At 40.1% G+C, this 19,564-nt stretch overlaps 1 protein-coding gene across 3 annotated transcripts in view; it reads left to right on the forward strand.

The window, feature by feature from the left end:
* The window catches only part of si:ch211-196i2.1 (collagen alpha-1(I) chain), a 99,836-nt gene extending 80,272 nt beyond the window's left edge, over positions 1–19,564 (forward strand). For all 3 annotated transcript variants that reach the window (XM_037753741.1, XM_037753739.1, XM_037753740.1), the window contains 30 exons: positions 582–689; positions 861–914; positions 1,027–1,080; positions 1,557–1,610; positions 1,844–1,951; positions 3,381–3,434; positions 3,582–3,689; positions 4,029–4,082; positions 4,296–4,349; positions 5,685–5,738; positions 5,841–5,894; positions 7,360–7,467; positions 7,634–7,687; positions 7,816–7,869; positions 8,105–8,158; positions 8,934–8,987; positions 10,127–10,180; positions 10,273–10,326; positions 10,503–10,556; positions 11,023–11,076; positions 11,973–12,026; positions 12,173–12,226; positions 12,802–12,819; positions 13,114–13,167; positions 13,565–13,627; positions 13,788–13,953; positions 15,002–15,111; positions 16,166–16,246; positions 17,677–17,859; positions 18,706–19,564. In XM_037753741.1, coding sequence (XP_037609669.1) covers positions 582–689; positions 861–914; positions 1,027–1,080; positions 1,557–1,610; positions 1,844–1,951; positions 3,381–3,434; positions 3,582–3,689; positions 4,029–4,082; positions 4,296–4,349; positions 5,685–5,738; positions 5,841–5,894; positions 7,360–7,467; positions 7,634–7,687; positions 7,816–7,869; positions 8,105–8,158; positions 8,934–8,987; positions 10,127–10,180; positions 10,273–10,326; positions 10,503–10,556; positions 11,023–11,076; positions 11,973–12,026; positions 12,173–12,226; positions 12,802–12,819; positions 13,114–13,167; positions 13,565–13,627; positions 13,788–13,953; positions 15,002–15,111; positions 16,166–16,246; positions 17,677–17,859; positions 18,706–18,855 — 2,229 coding nt within the window. In that variant the 3' untranslated portion in view covers positions 18,856–19,564. The remainder of the gene's footprint in view (positions 1–581; positions 690–860; positions 915–1,026; positions 1,081–1,556; positions 1,611–1,843; positions 1,952–3,380; positions 3,435–3,581; positions 3,690–4,028; positions 4,083–4,295; positions 4,350–5,684; positions 5,739–5,840; positions 5,895–7,359; positions 7,468–7,633; positions 7,688–7,815; positions 7,870–8,104; positions 8,159–8,933; positions 8,988–10,126; positions 10,181–10,272; positions 10,327–10,502; positions 10,557–11,022; positions 11,077–11,972; positions 12,027–12,172; positions 12,227–12,801; positions 12,820–13,113; positions 13,168–13,564; positions 13,628–13,787; positions 13,954–15,001; positions 15,112–16,165; positions 16,247–17,676; positions 17,860–18,705) is intronic.

Below are 19,564 nucleotides of genomic sequence, written 5' to 3' on the forward strand. Positions count from 1 at the left end.
TTAAGACAAAAGCCAGATGTTAGTGGATGTAAGTGGGTTTTTTGTTCAGTGGGAAAGGGGCTCCTGTCAGACTTTTCATAAGCTCCTTTTGATCATGATCGCTGTACACACCGTGAAAGACGTCTCAATACAGTATGAACACAATATGATGAATAAGATTAAATATAAACAACATGCATCAGAAGGAGACTTTTACTAAATCATGAAAGCCTGCTGCTCCTAAATTGAATGAAAACTGGTGATTGATTCGTTGTCACTGATGCTGATAATGTATTCCTCACAGTCCATGAACCAATCATCACAATATCTGGTAAATGTCAGCTGTCATTCTCTGACACGTGTTGATGTGGACCACGGATTCCTAAAAAACGAATTTACTAGTCCGTGCATCTGGCTGTGTCCGTCTGTTTGCATGTGCTCTGACATGTGTCTCATCGTTTATTGCCTCTTTAAATTGACAATGAATTGACTGAATGTTATTGATAAACTGTGCGAAGCAATGACTCATTGATGCAACAACCGATTGCATTATATTATTTTGACAGTTGACAAAAACAATGTATGATTGATCTCTATGCTAGGGCCCTCCAGGTCTCCCAGGTGGTGATGGGGCAGGTGGAAAACCTGGACCCAGGGGAAGCCAAGGGCCTTCAGGACCTCAGGGGACACAGGGGGCAGCAGGAATCCCAGTGAGTGGGTACCTACCATCAAGTGCTGCTTTTACTTACATATTCCAGACTCTTTATAGTCTGGAAAGATGAAAATCCATCAATATTTTCATTTACATACAAGTGTCTGAACACCCATCACAACATAAAATGTGCAAGTTATTTGACCACGTGTTTGCTGGATGTCCTCAGGGCCCACAGGGTGCTGATGGGTTATTAGGAGCAGCAGGGGAAAGAGGACACAAGGTAAACTACAGTGCATATAACAATCATAACATAAGAGTGTTTTATTGTGAGATTTTTGTCTGTGTAATCTTCATTTATGTTCAGTTACTGATACTGATGCTGTAACCTCCAGGGTTTACCTGGCTTGCTTGGTGATGCTGGCCCCACAGGACAAGATGGAGAACAGGTTGGTTTAGTTTTGTATTGTGAAGTAAAGAAAAGCAACATTTTCAGATATCAAATTTTAATTCTTTCTACACCTGCCCTGCTCTTTCTAGCACTCCCTTATTGTAAACATTATAGAATAATAGTAAACAATTTATATTATTAAAATAAAGCTATGCGTGCCTTATAGAACAGCAGAGGAAATCCTATAGAATACAACACTAAAAATTACAAACAGTGCAGAACTATTAGATAATGACACAGTAACAAAAAAAATCTATAATCATCTAAAAACTTATATCGATTATAAATAAAGTGTGGTTGTATATTTGTGATTTATAGTTAGTTTTAGTTATATTTTGAAAATAAAATAATAGTTGAAAGTGACTGAAACCGAGAAAAGAGAGTAAATAAGTCTCTTTATCTACATGAACTGTGTATGAGGACAGCAGAGCACATTTTATTGTCGGTTGATCGTTTTGTCTTTTGATTCATCAGGGTATCCCTGGCCAAACAGGAAACGAAGGCTCAGCTGGACAGAAAGGAGACCAGGTCAGTGCTTAACATCCTTGATTGTTCATACAACAAAGAACTTAAGAAATCCTTCAAAGTCTCTTCCTGTTTTGTACAACTTGAGGCCAAGCTGACTTTGTTTAATGTTGTGGAACAGTCTGCAGCCTCAGGTTTGAGGGAATCAAACCCCTTGACAACCAACTAGCATTGAAAAGCCTGCAGTCAATAACTGTATCTGATTTCCAGTCATCTTATGTTGTCATGCTTGACAGGGGGACCAAGGGTCTTCTGGGGAACTTGGTCCTCCAGGGCTCCCAGGAGAGACAGGACTCGAGGGCCTAAAAGGCTTACGGGGTCTACCTGGACCAGCGGGTATAGAGGTAGGTGCATTTATCTGCTGTTTATACAAAGATGATCTTCACTTGAAATGAGACGTTCTCACACGTGTTCAACTGCTGTCTCATGAATAACAGAGCAGCTCCACAGGAGGTGATTTTCCTATTCAGTGAAGAATTTAAAGACCTCATCACATCACCATTACCTCCACCTTGTTTATTTACCGCATCACACAAACTCTGTCCAACGTGTGTTATGTTGCACAGATGTGCTTGTTGTGTTTTTTATTTCTTGTTAGCATTACAGATTATTATCAGCCTGAAATGTCCTAAAGTATTTTAGGTGCTCCATGAAATACATATATAATGGTTTGAAAAGCGTCAAACCACCATCGCTGCTTCATAAACCGTGAAATTAGATTTTCCTGATATTATGATGAGGTACGGAAGCCCTGAGAGGCAAGGGAGGAAAAATAAAATTGGTGATCCATTTTCTAAGTCTGATCTAAATCTTTTTCTCTCCTGTCTTTATGACTTAAGGACAGGTGGAAAAAAAGGTTTTGCCAGGATAATCTTTTTAAGTTCCTTAAAAATATTTTCATATGCAGCCACAAGAGGCTGAAGTGCACCACTGCCCCATTTTCTAAATAGGATTAAAAGCATTTATGTTTTCTTCAAGGTGAGTTTTAATGTTCATAACTTGCTACAGTAACACACAATATATGTACCTTGTGTTTAGAGTACATAGAGAAATTAAAATTAAAACTTAAGTCCTATTTAGAACATGTGGTAGTGGTGTACTTCAGCTTCTTGTGGCCAAAATAAGTATTACAACAACAAACACTTGACAAATAAATGATCCTGACAAAAATAAACTTTTTTTTCACACCTGTTTCACGGGTGAAAAATGTAAGGAACTAAGAAAGATTATCCAGGCAAAACTTGTTTTAAGTCATAAACACAGAAGAGAAAACAACTTAGATCAGACTTAAAAAATGGGCCACCAATTTTTTCTCCTCACTTGCCTCTCAGGGCTTCCAGTGATGGAGAGGATTTCTGTGATACCGTCAACAGCTTAATGAAATGTGTTACACAACCTGAAAATGTACCTTCTACCTTGTGAACACAAAACACTTACATGGTCCCGCAGAGTGCTAGTCGAGTGTGTAATTGCTTTTTAAATACTCATTGTTATTATTTTACACAATTTTTCAGTTTCTCACTGAACGTAAAAAGCTGTCTTGGAAAACAGTAAAAAAAATAATCTTTTGGTAGTTTTTAATCCATGTGAGCTTCAGGGATGAACCTAGCAAAACACCAACATGAAACAAGATACAGAAACAAAATAGATCAAATAGAGCTTCATTTTCCACAGTATCATCTCATGGTATCAATCTAGTCTAACGCTAAGTGAATAAGCATGTTTACCAGTTAGATACTCAACTCCAGACTCGTGTTCCTTCCTCCTCTGCAGGGTGATGTCGGGCATCCTGGTGAGACTGGAGATCCTGGACCCAAAGGGGAGAAGGTACATTTACTACTTTCTTTTAGTTTGTTAAAACTGGTGAATGGTTAGAGTTAGAGTTTTTTTCTGTTCATGTCTCTGATGAGGAGTATGATTGTGTTGGTTTGAATGTAAATGATGTTTACCGTTTCTGATGGTTGTTGTCGGCAGGGTGAGGTGGGACCTCTAGGTTTTCCTGGTCGAGAAGGCCCTTGGGGAGACCTCGGAGAAAATGGTGAAAGGGGCCCAAAGGGGGAGAAGGGCCACATTGGACTAATGGTGAGCACAGTTTTACTCCTCAACAGTTTTGGGACAATTGTGTGTTTGTTTTTTTTGTTACATTTTAGTAATACAATAAACTCCCAACATCCCAAATGTTTGGATTTGGGGTATTAGGATACAAATATATCAAGGCAAGGTAGGTTTATTTATAGAGCACATTTTGTTATAAAGAAACTCAACGTGATTTACATTTAAAAAACATGAAAAGACCAAAACCAGCAATGTGAAAACAGAGTAAAGTTATTGCACAAATCAGCACAAATATCTGAGATTTCTCTAAAACTGTCAGTCAGATTGATGTGTAGAAACTGTTCCTGATGTCATCCTCTTGAACAGGGTGAACCGGGGCTGATGGGTGAAGTGGGACCTAGAGGTCTGGCGGGGTTACAGGTGAGTTTGTTGCCAGGATGTATTGATGCCATCGATGAGACGCTGCTCAGAGTGGCCTTTAAATTAACCTTTATCGAACTGTTCACAGCTGGGATTAACATTTATTGATCATCTGACTGATTTTTTTTTTTACTTGTTTTTCTCCACAAATGCTGTCAATGTCTAGAGTTTTTCTGTGGGGTGTTGTTCATTGCTCTTTGGTTCTCATTTTAGGGAATCACAGGCTCTCGGGGACCCCCGGGGCTAGATGGACCTCAAGGCCAGAAGGTAATATTACTTTCCTTCAGTAATAAACCGCTGTCATATACTCACATTGTTGTTAATAATTGTGTCATTTCAGTACATCAGAATAAAACAATGACGTTGACATTTTAAAATTACTTTTATTGATATTGACCTGATGGTATTTTTGGTAACATGAATGAGTCATAAACCGTGTTTTCACTAAAAGTTCCCAGGACTTTTAATCCCTGTGAAGATTAGGCAAATTAGTACGCTGACAAATGAAACAGTAACATGACATGAGACGAGGGCTGCTGGTGTTCACAGCGGTAAACACACTCTGCTGTCTGCAGTTCAGTGTACCCGCCTGTTTCATCTAAAAAAACACGTTGAATAAAATAAACTTTAGGTTTTGTTTCATGGCGACGACATTTAGCCTACTGCTGCAGATATTTACTGATGAATGTTGGTTATAATGAATGAAATGCAACAGAGGAAAATGAAACTAAGAGCGTCTGGCAGTAAATAATCTGTTGAGTGTTTGCTGAATATGTATTTGTGCTTTTAGAACGTAACTGCCGTGTAACTCATTTATGACACCGTCGTGCTGCGCTGTCTGTCTCTTCTCCCGATTGCCCTCTTGCTTGCTCAGTTTCTCTTTTTTTTTTCTCCGTCTTTTTTAAAATGAATCGGTAAGCTGACAGCAAAGTCTAACTTTACTTTAATGTTATCTAACAAAGAGAAATGCTCTCCCCTCGTCCTAAAATGGTCCTAAATCATTACTAGAGTACTTCCTTGTTTATGAATGAAGCAGTACCAGCAGTACAAGTTGACTTAGCGGCCCTGTGTGTGTGTTTGACCAATCAGCAACGGTCATCCCTACAAACTCCACCCCGAAAGTTAAGGTACTTTCAGAAAGTACATCCCCCCGACTAGGGCCTTTTTGGGGGGTAAAAAGGCCCCGCAAAATTGTCCCTAAAACTTAAATGTAGACCCTGGTCCCTTCGGTTGAAACGCAATGACTTTCTCAAAAAGTCCATAAGTCCGGGAGAAAGTTCCTGCGGTCGACACGTGGCTATAGATAGATGTCTGGTGTAACCAATCAGCCCAGGTCAGATTGTTCCTGGTTGCACTTGGGAGCCTAATTTTTCAGACTTTCTGATTACCGCGTAAGAAAGGGACCAATCAGTACTTGCTTTCAGTAATCCCCTGATTGACAAGACCCCTGCTTCGCCTGCCAACATACTGTACTCTTTCTAATACACCTTCTTTTTTTATATACAGTACGTCATCACCCGCAGTGCTCTGATTGAATCAAACCAGTTGAACTTAGTAAATGTCTAAAGAATGGCACTAAAAGGTTTCCCTCCATCTCTCCAGGGGGAGTCTGGACCTGCAGGAATTGCTGGACCTCCGGGGTCAGGAGGCCCTCGGGTAATCTCTGATTCCATTTTACATTTGGCACAACATGGTGTACAGTACAGCTGTATGGGGAGGAAAGCCATCCTTTTTGCTCTCTGTTTGTCCCGCACATAGGGAATGACTGGTGCTCGTGGTGTCAGCGGAGACGCAGGGGGGCTGGGACCGCCTGTAAGTATCCTCGAGTATCAGAAAGTTGTTCGCTTGATTTGGTTTGTTTGCCGTGTAAATGTACGCACAAATATTCCATGTGTTGCAATAAAGTTATCCTCACAGTCTACATTAGTCTGAACCGAATAAACCTCATCCTGTATATGACTGTTTTATGTTGTGCAGGTTATCCTGTATTGGTAGTATTTTAGTTTTGTCCCCAGTTCTGTTCCAGTAGTGCCGCTAGCGGATGCAACATTTATAAATGAATGATTTCCACTTTGCTCTATTACAGCAAGCATCAGTAAATTAAGCGTTCAGGAGAGGACTATACTTTAGTGATTTAGAGAGAAATCAAGCTAATTACAGTGGTTTCTAAGTTTAATGGTCAGCATTACTGCTGAATGAATCCAAAGGGACTCGTTGAGTTTAGACTGCATCAGCTAGTCTTTTCAGCTTCTAAAAAAAAAGTCTCAGCAATGTAACAAACATAAGAAAGGGCATCATGTCCATATAAAGGTGGAAAACATGTTTTTTAGCCATGCTATGAGCATGGCTGTACGCATGTAAATGTCAGTCTGTTGGTTGGTCTACCACTTAAGTCCAGCTTGACATATTCCAATAGCTATTGGATGGATTGCTGTGACATAAGTACAGATACTTGAGGATGGATTCGTATGACTTTGGTGATCTCCTGACTTTTTCTCAAGACATTTGTGGTTTTGAGTGAAATGTCTCAACAAGTATTGGATGGATTTTCATGGCATTTGGTTCAGACTTTCATGTCCTCCTCAGGATGAATTGTAATAGTAGGTGGAATTGTATTGGGGATCCCCTGACTTATCATCTAGTCCACCATCAGGTCAACATTTTAATTTGTTAATACTTTGGTCTGCAAAACTAATAACGCTCCCATCAGCCTCAGGTGTACTTTGTGTTTAGAGCTCATTAGCAAATGTTCGCATGCTAATTAACTAAGATGATATACATGCTAAACATTATTCCTGCTTAACATCAGCATGTAAGGATTGTCATTGTGAGTATTTAGCTCAAAGGACCACTGTGCCAGAATCCAGCCTCACAGAGCCTAGACTGTAGACTCTTGATTTTGTTCTCTCCTGCTTAGCAAATTGAAATGAATTGCCAAGAGGTGAAAAGGAAAATCCACCAGATATTGTTGCTATATTAACCATGTAAACAGATAAACAAACAGTCGAGGAGGTGCAAGTCATTTGCAGATGTTGTCTTGGGATAGATGTCAGAAGTTTTGAAGTGGTGCAGTATTTGATGTCTGCAATGTTTTACATTAAACTGAAAGACATTTAGTTGCAGCTCTTGAACCCAGTCACCAATCATCTCACTCTAAAAGCTGATTTTGATTAAATTTATTATAAGTGAAATCAGATTTTAAGCCCAAACAAAAACAAAAAAAACACTTTACTTTTCAAAGTAATTGTATCACATTTTTGTGATGTCTGCATGGCAGGGTCCAGTAGGACAAGTTGGACCTCAGGGAGACCAGGGAGCTAAAGGGGAATCGGGGCTACAGGGACTGAAGGGAGAACCAGGAGCTCCAGGTCCAACAGGGGAACAGGTTAGTGAGGTTTTCACGTTATATATATCTACTGTATAGCATTTATACAGCCGATGTCCGCATGATGCTACATCTTCTTCATGAATGCGTTCTGATGCAAAAAAAGTATATTTACTGTGTGCAAATATCCATAAAACTACCTCAATGATGTGAATTATCTGTGCAGGGCGAGGACGGTCTGCCAGGAATCCAAGGTCCTCCGGCTCTGCCAGGGTTTGAGGTGAAAACTAAATAGCTATTGAGTAACATCAGCACTCTGTCTGGTGTTAATTACCATTGCTGACGATTGCTTTTTTCCCCTCATAAACTTTAACTTCGTTATTTGTGCCTCTTCCTTCTCTTTCTTAGGGGCCTCCTGGAGAGATCGGACCCCAGGGTCCCCCAGGCCGCACAGGGACTCCTGTAAGTGAGCCGATGTGTGCAACACAGAAACACTGTGGATGATGAAATCTTATTTTGCCCTCAGCAGCTGGTGTATAATTATACCATTTGTTTGGTATTTATTGTTAATTATTGAGAATAGTGCAAACAATCATTAAACACATGGTGTGTGTGTGTGTTTGTTTTGTCTATCTGAAAGTTATCTTAACAGCAAAATGATAAAAAGGCAACAAAAAAAACTATTAATGCTTTGCAGGGAGTGAAAGGAAGAGCAGGTACTGAGGGGAAACATGGCGTGTTAGGGGAGAAGGTAAGAGCCTCATATTCCAGTGTGATGAATGATTTGTTGTCTTTATACATCTTAATATGTAATTTGACATTTGAATTTGATCTTTTACACATTTTAGGTAAAAATCGTTTGGTTCATTTTGGAGTTTACTCTGCTTAATTTCAAGATACATTAATATATATACTTATTCAATGTATATACTTATTCACTTTCTTGCAGAGAGTTAGATGGGAAGGTCGATGCTCTCATATCTGTCCGTTGAATATGAAGCTAAAGCCAGCAGCCGGTTAGATAACAGAAGCTTAGCATGAAGACTGGACATCATAGTAGTATCGATTTTAACAGCAAGAAAGCGAATAAGCATATTTCCAAAATGTTGAACTATTTCTTTAAAGCCTGTCTGCACCTCCTACATGCTTTTGAAAGGTAACCAAAGTATGATGGGGAGCAAGGCTAGCTCAGTAGCAACCCCAGCAACCAATTTGGAGTGTAAATAGTTTTTGTCCACTTAGTTCAGACTATCTGAAAATGTTCAGCAGTTAGTTTTGCATGCAGCAGTTACATTTCGTGTGTTGGTCATTTTTCATCATCCTCATCTAAATGTCTTTCTTTCACTTGTTTTGAAAATGTTTTTCCATTTGTGCTCTATTAATTAGATTATAGACGGCTCTTTTTTTAAATTTGCAACACATAACTAACACTACAGCTGCTAAATGTCTCCTTTTCCAGTTAGAAATTGTCCAAAAAGATACCAATTAGTTTTGTTCACCGTTCTGTTTGTGTTTTACCCCCGCAGGGAGACGATGGCCAGAATGGATCGTCAGGGAAGACGGGTCATGTTGGAAGGAGGGTAAGAGCTCTCAGTTTCAGTCTTGTGAACATTTTACAGGTGAAACTAAATGATATAAAGATGTTGACAAAAAATCAACAGTTGTGATGAATCAGAATCAGTTTTTATTCGCCAAGTACATACACATATACATAGGAATGTGACTCAGGTTTTTATGCATCTCCCTAAGAGTACTTACACAGAAATAGAAATAACAGCTAGGGACAGGGACAACAAAGCTGGACAAATAAAGGTGAGGAATAGACATAGTTATGTACACAAGTAGAGGAAAAATAGGTATATATATAAATATCTATATAAAGCACCAATGAACAACAATAAAACAAAAACGTCTAAATACAAGTCAAGTGTTCTTTAAAAACAATACAATACAAATAGTGCAGGGAAATAAATACTGAATACATGGGCTGGATTATGTACAGTATGTACATGTATAGATGTCTATATACTGTATGTACAGCGTATAGGATTTATATTAACAATGACAGATGATATGTACATATTAAAAAGAGTTAGTGTACTGAGTGACGTCCTGAGGGTAGGAACTGTTCTTGTGTCTGGTTGTTTTGGCGTACAGCGCTCTGTAGCGCCTCCCAGAGGGGAGCGGCTGAAACAGGTTGTGTCCCGGGTGTGAACGGTCTGCAGTGATGCTCCCTGCCTCTTTCCTGGCTCTGAAGGTGTATAAGTCCTGGATGGAGGGCAGGTTGGCACCACTGAGTTTCTTTGCAGTCCTGACTGTCCGTTATAGTCTGTTCCGGTCTTGTTTGGCGGCCGACCCAAACCACACAGTGATTAATGTGCAGAGAACAAACTGGATTATCGCAGTGTAGAATTGTAACAGCAGTTGGGTTGTTGTTGAATCCAACAAGGTCAATAGTCAGTCACTATCTCTGTTTGTAATACTAATGTGATTACTTTTTTGCGTAAAGAAATTGCCTCTGTGTAGTGTTGAAAACAGGACTTTACATACAGATATATTATGGTGCGTGAATGGGATAAAAGGTGAAATAGCCAGAAGCAACCACTCTGACAGCCACTGCATGTACAGGTTCATCCATAAAACATGAGGTTGTTTCGTCCGTGTCCGCTCTTTCTTTTTTTGTTGCCTCATTGAAAAACATTAGGAAACTTGTCCGCAGGGGAAACGGGGGAAGGCCGGAGTCAGAGGGACCCGAGGAGACAGAGGACCTAAGGTGGGATATATGGAAACAAATCCACAGGCTTTGTATACATCTGGTTTAATTATGATTTATGAGCCAACAATAGATTGTCTTTTGTCATTCAGGGCCAAAAGGGAGACCCAGGACTGGTTGGCCACCTTGGATGGCCAGGGCTCATCGTAAGTCAATTTATTTGTTCACTTAATGTCTGTTTTTATGTCATAGATCCGCACATTAGCTCTGAAACGGCAGGAAAGAGATCAATAAAGTTATGAATTTGCATTGCATGAAGTGCATTGGATTAGTCAGTGAATTGATATCCACTTGATATATGTCTTTTATTTTTGTCACCAAGGGAATCCCAGGCTTACGTGGAGAGCAGGGGGATGAAGGTGGAAAGGGGAAAGAGGTAAACCAGAACTAATAACCCCGATACAGATTCAGTGAAAGATTTACTTTTAGGATCAAACCCAACTGGATCTCTTTGGATTCAGCTTGTGTAAACAAGGCTAGCTTCATTCTGTTTTTGTTTAAATAATAAAACAAAACAAAAATCGCATTTTTGTTTCATTTATATACCTCTGAACGTTTCTCATTAGCTTCAAATATAGACATAGTGTACTTTTTCTCTCTCAATATAACCAGGGCTGTTTAAAAATGAGCTGAATACCAATAGGCACCTGAATGCCAGTAGGGACTGATAGGATTAGACGAAATGGAAAAATACAATTAATACTAAGCTGTTGTTCAGGCTCATAAAATGCTTTCACCCGCTGGGCTCAGTTCAGGTTCTGGCAGAACTGTTTTGCCACACTGAGCGGATCAGCTGTGTGAGTGAAGGTGGACTGACTTGACTGTGTTGTTTGTGCCTTCAGGGTGAGAAAGGAGACATGGGACTGCCTGGACCACCTGGAGGAGATGGCATGAAGGTAGGAGATGTCAAGGATTAATGTGCTCATAAGAGGAGATGTCTGCAAAACAAATAATACTAATAATGTTTGGGTGGTAACTGGTGTTTTTAGGTGTGATGGTAAAGCAGCCAGTAATGTTGATAACATTACTGTACCAATAGTTACAGTAAAGAAGCAAAGAATATCACCATCCTGATGTCCTGTTGTTATGTCAAAGCAGGAAAAGCACAGGTATCAATAACAGCATTAATGATGGATGTATTCCATTATAGGTGAGCCACTTCCAGGTTTTGGTATTCTACATACTGGCTCACAGGAGAGGCTTTCTGGGACACTTAATAGTACAGACTCAGAGCCATCTTTAATGATAGTAGTTCCATCTGTTCTTTCCCTGCTGCTGTGAAAAAAGCCTAGTATGACATGTTTCCCAAGCTGTTCAACCATCCAATAAGCACTTCGATGGAGTATACAGGTGCCTTAAAGAATATATATACTTACTTATAATTACAAAATGAGTCCTGCGGCTCAAAATTCGGGCCAGAAACGGGCTAAAATTGTACAGTGTATGCCCAGCGTTAGATTTCGAACAGCAACATTTTCAATGCGATGTTTTTAATATTTAATCAAATTCTTACTTATTTGCAATTAAAGCCGTAGTAAAACAGTTTGCCACATACTGTTTGTATGTTATCTGTCTCCTGTACAAATAGTAATAACTACTACCAGAGATATTGTAGTAGTTATTTCGATCATGACATCAGCCTTGAAGCGACATACTACTAATACATACAGCATGTGTATGACACTGTACACATAGAGTAAAAACATACACATAGGCTGTGATTTATGACACAACCGCTGAGGGCTTCCATAGGAGACAGTATGTCATTCTGTTTTTTTGTTTGTTTTTTCAGAGTACTCGTGGTGCTGTTGGGTTGCCTGGTCCACTGGGTCTGATGGGAGAGCAGGTACACAAAATTAAGATTGTAGTTTGTCTTCTCATGTTCCCTCTTGTGTTTTGAAGCTTGAACTTTTTCCTACATTTGAATATGTTTTTTTATGATTTCCAGCTTTGACAAATGTTCCTCTCTCTCTCTGTATCTCTCTCTTTTAGGGAAATGTTGGTCCACCAGGACCGAGGGGTACAACAGGGATGCCAGGACTGCCTGTAAGTTTCATGTCAGAATTCAGCGAGACATCTTAAAGCTTTTAATTCACTTTGCAAACAAGTACCTGTACAGTACAGATAGCTTATTTTACATCTTTTATTCATTGTGTTTTATTTTGTTGATGGCTGTTATGTCCCTCTTCAACTGTGTTTGGCTTTTATGTTGTTTAATGGCTTTGCTTTCTATTATGGAAAGAACTTTGTATTTGAAATTCCCTTTGTATATTCAAAGTTTATTCAGGCTATGTATTTTTTTTCTTTTTGGATATTTTATAGTTCTGTCACTCAGATACCTCATCCAGATTGTGTCTGAAAAATGGAGTACAGAAGTGGAATTGTTTTATAAGAACTCATTGAGGCTGTTATCTGTCTGCTGAATCATTCACAGTTCACCAGCACATTATGATTGTGTTCAGCCCACTGTGTCCTAGGTTATAAAATCTACCAAGCCATGTCCGATGGGTTCTTAATGCAGCAGATAAAAGAACTTGCAAGCTCTTTGTCGTTAAATGCACCTCACGGTGGAAAAATCATACTGATGCCCTTTTCTTCTCCTCTTCTCTCCTCCGTTGCAGGGTTTGTTTGGATTAAAGGTACGATATTATCAACTCAAGCACTCTCGTCCTGACAGATCAAACTCACTTCAGCGCCTATTCGCCATTATCTGAAGCGCTGAATGCCCTGGAGGATGTTTAACGTCAGGGTCACTCTGGTTTATGTTGATGGCACATATAATCATAAAGCTGTCCTATTTGGAGTTGGCGTTAGAATGTAATGGGATTGTCTCTATTTCCATATCAATGTGTGTTAAAGTTAATGATGTGGTATTACTGTATAGAACAGTGCTTGTTGTATTTTGTGCTTATCACATTTTCTTGTCCCTGCAGGGTTTGAAAGGCTACCAAGGTTTCCCTGGTCTGTCCGGCAGGAGGGGGCTCCCAGTAAGTTTACAACAGAGGATGAAACGAACTCTGAATTCAAGTTTGATTGATTAAAAAAATGTGCTTATCTTATTAAAGGGATAGTTTGGGTGTTTTGAAGTGGGGTTGTATGAGGTACTTATCCATAGTAGGTGTATTTACTACAGTAGATGATGGCTGGCGTGCTCACAGGAGAAACAGACAGGAGTACTGGTGCCGGAAAAAAGCAATACAGTGCTGAGGATGGGGACGGCAGAAAAACGTATTTTAGCCACCTAAAAGAATGGCTCACCAAAAAAAAATTATATCCGTTTAGGCGTACGCTATATTTACAACCACCAAGTTTTTCAAATTCTGGATTCCAATATTGATATTTGTGTAGTATATACCCGATTTCTGCATCTTCCTTGTGTTTAAGGGTCCACCTGGGGTGCCCGGACGTCCAGGACAGTCACTCAACATGACGTTGACTCAGCTCAAGGCATGTGATTCATGTCTTTATTGTCCAAATAAAGTATTTTGTTGAAAGTTGGGTTACAATTACAAAAGCATTTCTCATGAGAGCGTTTGAAAATGTGTCTTGACCGCAATGCAATGCAACTGACTTTGTGTGTTGTTGTTTATTCTCTTTCCATGTCCAGGACCTGATGTATTTGTCCGATAAGCCCAACTATCCTCTGATCCAGACTCTGCTAGATTCTCTGCAGCAGGAGCTTCGGCTGCTGGCTGATCCTCCTGATGGCAGCAAGGAGCATCCTGCCACCACCTGTCTGGAGCTCTGGCTCTGTCACCCCGAATACAGCAGCGGTCAGTTCCCCAAACTATCAAATAACAGTTAATCCACATTGAATTATTTTGGGATTCACTGACACTGTCCTCTCTGTTCCATGTTTGCATCATCCTCCATGTGAGCTTTTCTAAACACCGACATAATGAATTATTTCTCATGCAGATTACCTTCTAATTGACATTTTTATATTTATTTCATGAATACAAAGTAATGAAACGGACCGCTTCGCTTCTGACTGGCTCGCCGCCAATTCTTCTGCTCTTTCCCTCACCGAGGGTGAGGCATTGCTGTTATTGGCCGGCTCTGTGTCACTGCAGCGTTTGGGCAGTGCATGCAGATGAATTGCGCCCCTTTGCTGGGGCTCCTCCTTTGCTCACCCTGTGAATGGCATGGAGGGAGGGAGGTGGGCGCCATTCGTCTGCATGTGCTGCCCGTGCCGCAGAGTTTCACTTTAACGGGGCATTACGTGACCAGGCATTATCAATCCACTTGACGAAGGCGGCTTCAACCAAATGTGATTTCCCCGTACGCATTTGTTTTTTATTCAGAGAAAATGACTTTCATTTTCCCGTTATGATTTCAATGCGCATGCAGCATCAGCCTCAGGTATCCAGCTGGAAAGCAGACGGTCCATGTGGGAAAGTATCAAAGTAAAAAAACAACAACATAGTTTTAAAATTGATTTCCACATATTTTTATGTATGAAAAGACCTCAAAAGAACACTGTGAGTGGACTACTTGATTACTATAAGCAAATTATTTAAACAGTGTTTGTAAAGGAATGATAAAGTCCCAAGCTTTTTGATCCATATAAGCGTTTGACCATCACTATAAGCAGTTTCCACTGTATAAGGAATCATTTATACCTAATGCTTCTGATTCTCAATAAATATCACAAGTGAAGGAGTAATAATACTTAAACAAAATAAACGCCAACATATTATTTCTCTAATATGTTGTGTGGTTGTGCCTCCAGCATTGTTCAGGTCTTTCTGTCAGCTTTCTGGGGCTGAACAATTTCATCCCCGCAGATCTCATTGAACTCTGGCTAACCTTTCTCTGCAGGGATGTATTACATCGACCCCAACCAGGGCAGCCCAGCGGACACTCTACTGGCCTACTGCAGCTTCTCCTCCACATCAAAACAGACCTGCCTTCATCCTCAGGACTCTCAGGTATAAAGACATCACCCGAGAAAAGCCACAGGAAATTGCACCTCTGGATCAATGGCGTGCCCGCTAACTTCATTTAGCCGTGTTGTACGACCTGAATCTCAATTTGATGAATCGTCAGTCAGCTCATCACTTTCAGAGTGATGACTGAGACCTCTGCAGTGATTACTTGATCTTGAACTTGTAACACAATCACCTTAAAGGAACAAAAGTCTTATTTTGGTAGTTTGGATATGATTCCTATAGTATCAGTTATGAAACTTGTGAATCATCGTGTGTGAATCATTTGATTCATTTGATTCACACACACATAACGATTCTTCCACCCTACAGTTTTCAGGACTCTCTACAAGATTTCCAAAATATGATTTCTTCGCCCTTAAGCGGAACTTATGACCTATACTGCAGCTAGCCACCAGGGGGCATTCAAGATGTTTTGTCTTCACTTTTAGGGAGCTGTCATGTCGTCTATATTTATATAAAGTCTATGGTCAGGACTCTCTGTTAAAGGACCCTGTAATAAAGTAGAGTAGAGGTAGAATGTACATATAGTACACAAAAACAACCACAAGAGGTCAAGATGATGACCTTTACTGTTTTTAGATAAATGAAGGTATAATAATTCTCAAAAGAGAGACAGTATTCAAAAAGTGAAGCTCCCTATGGGATTGCGTGTCTAAATGAGACACTACATTCATCCAAAGGACATCAGGACACAAACGTTATTATTCTTGTTATTATTGTCCTTTTCGGTACTTCAGTCTATGCAAAAACAAAAAAAAACACACCTCTCACCCTCTCAACTCTAATGCAGTCAGTACTACATAAAAAATTGACGCACTCAACCAAAGAATAATATGAATTGGTCTCGGGTAGCGTGAAGTGAATGCATCGCTCGCCCGAGGTAGCCAATTTACCTCGGGTTCATGCTGGAGCTGCATGCTAATCCAGACCTCATCAGCAGCTGTCTGAACATCGCTGACCTTCACAAGCCTCTCATATGAAAGCAGGTCTTGAATTCAGATTTACAAATCCTACTTCTTTTCTCTGCCTGCAGTTGCCTATGAAAGCCTGGATGGAAGAACTTTCGGAAGAAGGATCCTTCCAGTGGCTCAGCAAGCTGGAGCAGGGGTTTCAGGTGAGTGAAGGAACAACCTAAACTATACATTTACCCTCATCTGGATGTCATCTCAAAGCACAGATGAGTATATTCATTAAAACTGCATTGATTGGTGTTATTGGACACTTGGGGGCAGTAGAAATCTACAACAATCTGAAAACACACTCTAATTTACTGTATCATTAACAGATTTGATTCACAAAGAATGGATTGCGGCCACTGATCGCACCATGAATTGCGCATCATTTGCAACTGCTATCTGCCCCAATTCACAAAACATATTACGCTAATGATATTACAGCGCAACCACGGCCATAAAGTTTTGCAGCTGAATTCAATTTCCCCTTTTTTTGCGTCTGATTTTAATTATCCATGTGGCAAAGTATAAATGTGCTTGAGGCCAGTGGGTCGGTTGTGAGGAGGAGAGAGTCAGCCTGAGCCAGAAACCCATCGTATAGACCAGACTCGGGTCAGACTAGGGCTCATTTAACTTCTCTCTTTGCAATGTGCCCATAAACACCTCTGCCCCACAGAGCACACATATGCGGGTGGGTGAAATAATACATAATTGAGGAAAATATAAATTACATTCTTTTATTTTAAGAGTTTATTAAGTACCTGCAGCGATCCCACAGCAGCAGAAACGATAAGTCATTCATTAAGAGAGACCGCTGTGCGCATTTACACACCAGGCACAGCAGCATAACTTCATTAATTATTTATAATCTCGTTTTTTTTCTCATTTATTTTCAAAAATGACATGTAGAGGTTTTTTATTCATTTATTTTTCATGACACAACTGACATTGCATCCTGTCACTGCAATGCAGGACACCCCATATAAATGCGCTTCGGTTACCACCAGCTCTCTGAAGACGCTATAATTTGACTGTATCTGCATGTGGTCGTTAGCGCTGATCTCTGTGAATTGGACTGTTTTTGAATTGATGCTTATTTGCATAAAAATACCTCATTTAAATACGTGCAAATAGCACAGGAGCACCAAGACGCTATTTGCTTGGCAGCTCAGTTAAGCTGGGCATACACTCTACGATTTTAGCCCGTTTCTGGCCCGAATTTTGAGCCGCACGACTCATTTTAGAGTCGGACCGACTTTCAGCTTTGTCGGGCATCATTTGCCAAGCAGTGTACAGGGGGGACCGAAGACCGATTAACTCCTCCCGACCAGCCGTCGGACAGTCAGATGAAAAGGTTTTTCTGCCGTAAAAGCCATGCAATTCTTTTGTGAATTTGCCCCTGAGACCGTAAATGTGTCGCAAAATCAAAACAATGAGCTAAAAGAGGCTAAATTGCTGCAGGCGACCCCTTTCATATTAATTACAAACACAAATGGAGATATTTGTACTATCACATTTTTTCTAGTATTGTTTTGATTTGATAATTTGATTAACTCAGTGTTTTTGATTATTCTTATTCCTTTCTTACCAGTTTCACTATCCAGGTGCTAATGTGGTCCAGATGCGTTTTCTGAGGTTGCACAGCAGCACCGCCATCCAGAATATGACCTACTCCTGCCACCCGGGACACCGACTGGGAGAAACAGACAGAGACGTCAAGTTCCTCACCGACACAAGGAAGCAGAGTTACCTCGGAGCACTTAAAGACTGTGTGGTATGTAAGAAGTTTTCCAAATGTACTTTTTCACTCTGCTCTATAGAGGCTTGAGGAAGTACGGGTCATGCTGCTGCTGCTGTTGTTTTTTAGAATCTTTTTGAGGTAAAGTCTTAGCTAGCCTGCGAATAGACAGCTACATTTAACTTTTTGCAACTTCTTCATTATATTTATTTGAAAAATCCTTTCAGAGCTTAGTCTAAGATATAGAGTAGTTGCAAAAAGTAAAAACTTTTAGATATTTTTTTTGGTTGTTGTGTCCATGGTGATGGGACTTCTCTACAGTTATATATTATTTTATATAATATAGTTTTTGGTGTTGCTCTTAAAGGTGCAAAATGCCAGATTGGGAGCATATCTATTGGTCCGCATGGCTTTCAACATGGCTAACAGCGCTTAAAAGGGAACAACGGCCATTGTTAAAACACTGATATTATTCTGGAAGTTATATAACATGACAGAAAAAAATACTGCAACTTGCTCGTGTATGCACATATTGCGAGGGCGCGCTGGGAAACCCTAAGGTGGCAGCGCATCACGGTAAATAGCAACAGTGGGGATTTGTTTAGAATTTCAACAATATTGCACAATCTATTTTATGTTAACAATAAACACTTATAAGACAGAGAACTGTGTCATACCTTTCTGACTTCTTTTGTTTTACATTAGTTGTAGTTTGGAACAGAGAAATCCACTGGAAAGGAGAGAGATACAAAATAATCGTTGGCTGCAGCCCCAGTTGAGACAAAAAATAAAACCAAATTATGCTTAAGTATTGCCACATTAAAAAGTGATGATTGCTAGCAGTTAAATGTAAAAAAATCTGTATTGTGTTTCCTGTGTCAGCCTGGAGAGGAGACTGATACTGGACCTCGGGAGTCCGTGTTTGAGTTTGAGGACCTCCATCTTCTTCCTCTGAGAGACATCGCACTAATGGGAGGCGGAAACTTCACACACCAGTTTGGCTTCACTGTCGGACCCTTGTGTTTCAGCTAGAGGTGCTAGAAAGCTGTGCCGTCCACAGGAAACAAACCTCTGTTCAAATCATGGACACCTAGAGGACGACTGGAGCATCTCTTCCCGTTTCTGAAGATGTCACTTCCTTTTCCTCTTGTTTTTGGGGGATTTGATCTCTCAAGTCGAGTGACTCCGTTATTCATGAATTTGAGAGGACACAAGCATCCCCAGGCTTTTTTTCACAGAGAAGTCAATTTTGTTTACAGAGACGTTTATCTTGTATTGAATAATTTAAAAATGTATGTTTTTGTTTTTTTATCCTTTATATACAATGTTTTTTCTGTTTGATTTTTTTTTATGTATTTTGGGCTTCTGACATTGCCGGCCCATTGTGTATATGGACGCCAGACTGTCCTAACTGACCTCTTAACAATGTGTTCTGTATGGGGACACAGCTACTGTGGTCCCATTGGCCATATGTCTCCAGGCCAGTAAAATCCTCTACTAAAAGTGACCTCAGATGTGTCACTTTTCTCAAGGTGCTTTTATTTGAAAGACTATTTCTTTAATCCCACAAACAATAGAGGACCTATTATGCTTTTTCTCCCCCTTTCCTTTAGTGTGTTATATAGTTTTTTGTGCATGTAAAAGGTGAGCAAGGTTACAAAGCCAAAAGTCCACACCAAAGAGGGTTACTCTCCCCAACAGAAACACTGCTCCTGAACTACCTGAAACACCTCGCTTGAAG

This window comes from Sebastes umbrosus, chromosome 19 (genome assembly GCF_015220745.1).
Source record: "Sebastes umbrosus isolate fSebUmb1 chromosome 19, fSebUmb1.pri, whole genome shotgun sequence".
In the NCBI taxonomy this organism is placed as follows: Eukaryota; Metazoa; Chordata; class Actinopteri; order Perciformes; family Sebastidae; genus Sebastes; species Sebastes umbrosus.